The following is a 3,828-nucleotide window of genomic DNA, read 5'->3' as shown; positions in this document are numbered from 1 at the left end:
GAGTCTAATAAAATAAAAACATACTACATTTTCAAATTATTTATCTAAATTTTAATACTAAAATAATCATTGGTACACCTAATAAATTAAATATTCGATGCATCTATTGTTCATATTGTTTAGTATTTTTATTATCTATCTATAATTTTTTTAAATAAATTTGAGATTTACGATTTAGATAACTAAGATAAGGATTTCACTTGAAAACAAAATATTTAAATAAAAAAGAATCACGGAAACATGTGCATATGCATCCCAAGGTCCAACTCCAAGTCCATTAACCCAAACGTTAAAACCGCCCCCTCTTCTCAGTCCCTACTCCTTATATTAACTTAATTTCCCGGCCACCTCAGAAAAAAGCCTATTCATCCTTTCTTTGTTTCTGATTTTCGATAGAATTTTCAGCTCTCTCTTCCTCTGCCTACGCACCCCAAAACACTTGGCGGAGTGAAAGGGTTTTCTTCTCTCTTTCTCGTTCCTCCGATTCTCTTCCTTCTCTTCATGTAAATGGTGCTGCCGGGTTTGAACGGAGATAGAGGGACAGTTCCAGCGCCGGAGTCCATGGCGACCAGTCCCAAGCGATCAAACCGTCTTCATAATTTCAACCTTCCACACTTGAAGTGGGGAAGCCAGAAGTACCTGAGGTGCACAAACTCCGCCGGCTCTAGCCGCTCCAGCAGCGGAGATCGCCGATCTTCAGTTTCAATGTCCGATGAGTCGCCGCCGAGGCGGAAGAGGGAAACGGAACAGGAGAGAAACCACTCGGTGGCAAAGATGCCGAGGTCGCGAATCAATGGCAAGGGCCGCAGCGGTGCCGACGGCGTGAAGGACGGAATTGAGGCGATGAGGCAAAAACTGATGTTTGATCTGAAAACCGAGGCTGACAAGATGAAAGACGCCATTTTGAGGAACAAAGAGGACGAGAAGATGAATGTGGAGGAGGATGAAAACGAGCGGGAATCGCCGCCTCTGTTAGCGGCGGATGGCGCGAGGACGTGGAATCTGAGGACAAGGCGAGCGGAGTGGAAGATTCCATTCTCCGACGGCGGACTTGGCGGCGGGAGCGAGAAACCGTTGAAGATTGATGAGAATTCCTCTCCTGCAAGAACTGACGGCGGTACCGTTAAGTTGCTGAAGCTTCGAAGCAATTCCAATAAGAGCGCGCCGAGGCCGAAATTCTCCCTTCAATTGTCAAGGAAGGAGGTTGAAGAAGATTTCATAAAGATGGTGGGCCACCGGCCGCCGCGCAGGCCCAACAAAAGGCCCAGTAGTATCCGGAAGCAATTGGATGTAAGTTGCATCGATCTTTCTTGACTTGTATTAACTTGAATCTCTGCAGCGTCGCTGTACTCCTGTTTGATTTGTTGTAATCTGATTCTGCGCTAACGTGGCTGTGCAGGGTCTTGTTCCTGGTTCGTGGTTAACAGAGGTTACAGCAGATTTGTACAAGGTTGCTGAAGACGCAGGGAATGGAAAGGCGCGACAATCTGGGAAGGGGAAGGGAAAGGGAAAGGGAAAGGACAAGATGCTTGTTTCTTCTGACTCTGATGAAGAATCTTGATTTGAAACTTGAAAGCCTATAACAACAATCTTGTTTTGTTGCTTTGAAAGCTAATTTACTTTTGGTAGGTACATAGTTCGTTCATTCGTTTGTTTATATGTCAATAACTCTCTACCGAAGAAAGTGGATTGTGATAGAACAGAATATCTTAGTTAATTGATTAAAGGGCTTTAAGGACGCATCTATATAGCATTCATTTAAGTTATTAGTCTAGATAATGATCAGTGGCAGTTACATGGGTTTGGTTCTTCTAGCTTCTTCAGTTCTGAGCTAGGTTTCTTAGGCTGGAGAAATTAAACTCAAATTCCATTAAAGCGCACCTTTTTGTTACTCTTTTTTTCCTTTATTCTCTGAATTGTATCATGAGTGAATGTTGTCTTTCTTTGTATATTTATGTTGCTGGTTTCACTCATATATTTAATAGAAAAGCAGTTATGTAGTTGCTAAACCTGAATATCAGATTTTAGTGTAATAGTATGTTTCTAATGCAGGCTATGCGATATGCTTATTTACTACGATAATTGTTTACTATGGTCCTGCAAAACTGGTGTAAACCAAGAGCATATTGACCCATTTCTATGCAAAGAAGCTTCCAATTACGCGCTAAACGTGGTGGGGAAGAAAGTGTCGAGAAGCAATTTTGTTGGGTAGCTAAACTGTAGTAGCCTAGTAGGTATTGAACCTTGTTACTGGCAATCGGACTTTACAAGCTCGCGAAACGTGAATTCGACTCTCCTGAGAAGAGTTCATCTTCGAACCCAATATGGTCATGCATCACAAGTGATTTGGTGTGAAGTCGTGACCACCAAGAAGGCAAGAACTACGATCTGAAATGAATAGCTCTAGCATTGGCAATGGGCCGGTTAAAAATGCCCTGAGTTCCAGCCCAGCTCCATCATAGGCCTCCATTTAAGATTGCATTTCTGCGGAAATCTATGGGTGTAAATGAAAAAACAAGAAAAACAATAATGGGACGAAAAAATCAGAGACATTTTAATTGCATTTAAACACAATTTGCACTAGGACATTTCGCACTGTTGGGTGCTATAGTGGAACGATGGAGTCTTGAAACTCACTTCCACGTTCAAGTTGGTGAAAAGGTGACTGTCACCTTAGAAGATGTGCTACATATTTTTGGCCTGCCAATTAAGTCGTGATGGACAGATCGAATAGCAGCCACTCGTACTTAGTAGAGAACTGCATAACAATTTTTGAGAAGCAGCCTGATCCGCAGGATCACACGTTAGGAAAAGTAAACCTAACATGGATTCAACAAAGCAGAGTGTAACTGTAAGAACGTTGAATTAAATTAACCGATTAATTAATGTAAAATAATAATAATTTAATTATTTGGAATAGGTCTAAAATTTTAGAATATTAATTAGGAAATATAAATATTATATTTGGACTCAGCAGATTTTTCTAAATTGAAAAATGTAATTTTTTTTGGAAAATTGCGTAAAAATGCGTATCGGTAAATTAACCGGCAGTACTGGCTTAAGTCTGTCCGGTACTATACGAGAATAATAAAAACAGTAGAAAACCTTAGAAAAATATTTAAAATTAAAAACTGAGCACTAATTTTAAAGGTTTGGCCTAAAGTTAGGTCAAACGGACAAAAAATGCTAACGGGTTGGATCGGGTCTAAGTTGGGCCCAAGCCCAACATATAAATACACTCAAATAAACACATTTAAGCCACATTCATCCTCATAACATAAACACAACAGCAGCTGAAGTGAGAAGAGAGGTGAGAGCTTTTTACCATTGTCACTATTCACTCATCTCTTCCGCTGACCATAACTTGAGAAACGGTGCTCCGATTCGCGTACCGTCAGCGGCTATGCGAAACTCTTGCCGAGTCTGTCACTTCTAGCTAGGTATTGTGGTAAGATTTTCACTCATCTCTGCCTAGTTTACTGTCCTAAGAATTTCAAAAATTTGGATTTTGGTTTTAAGTGAATTTTTGTGTTTTGATTGATTATGTGGTCTCTAAGATTGGGCTACTGGTTGTTTGTGCCCCAAACACCATCAGAAAAGGTAAGAAAACTCTTTACCTTGTGAAATTGTGTACTTAGAAACCCTAGGTATTGATTTATACCATTTATATGGTTTTACTTAAGTTCTTGTACTTGTTGGAGTTGATTTGGAGCTTTGAAGGTGAGATTGGTGATTTGTTGGTGATTGAAAGTCTGTTTGGACTCAAAGTGGTGTTTTGTGCACATTAGAAATCGGCCAAGGTATGGTTACGGTTTCCTCTATGTAATA

At 40.4% G+C, this 3,828-nt stretch overlaps 1 protein-coding gene across 1 annotated transcript; it reads left to right on the top strand.

Moving 5' to 3' along the window:
* Window positions 1–253: 253 nt before the first annotated feature.
* LOC130979381 (uncharacterized) lies at window positions 254–2,817 on the top strand. Its single transcript, XM_057902811.1, has 2 exons — window positions 254–1,290; window positions 1,400–2,817. Exons 1-2 carry the CDS (start codon window positions 508–510, stop codon window positions 1,559–1,561), a joined length of 945 nt encoding a protein of 314 aa, XP_057758794.1. The 5' UTR covers window positions 254–507; the 3' UTR covers window positions 1,562–2,817.
* Window positions 2,818–3,828: the final 1,011 nt, after the last annotated feature.

The sequence above is a fragment of the Arachis stenosperma genome, chromosome 5, assembly GCF_014773155.1.
Source record: "Arachis stenosperma cultivar V10309 chromosome 5, arast.V10309.gnm1.PFL2, whole genome shotgun sequence".
In the NCBI taxonomy this organism is placed as follows: domain Eukaryota; kingdom Viridiplantae; phylum Streptophyta; class Magnoliopsida; order Fabales; family Fabaceae; genus Arachis; species Arachis stenosperma.
This window is presented reverse-complemented; position numbering and strand designations above follow the sequence as displayed.

Excerpts from the sequence above, each read along its gene's own strand:
- LOC130979381 (XM_057902811.1), top strand. The coding sequence starts at position 508 with ATGGTGCTGCCGGGTTTGAACGGAGATAGAGGGACAGTTCCAGCGCCG. Across the intron at positions 1,291-1,399 it reads GTATCCGGAAGCAATTGGAT|GGTCTTGTTCCTGGTTCGTG; the intron begins GTAAGTTGCATC and ends GTGGCTGTGCAG.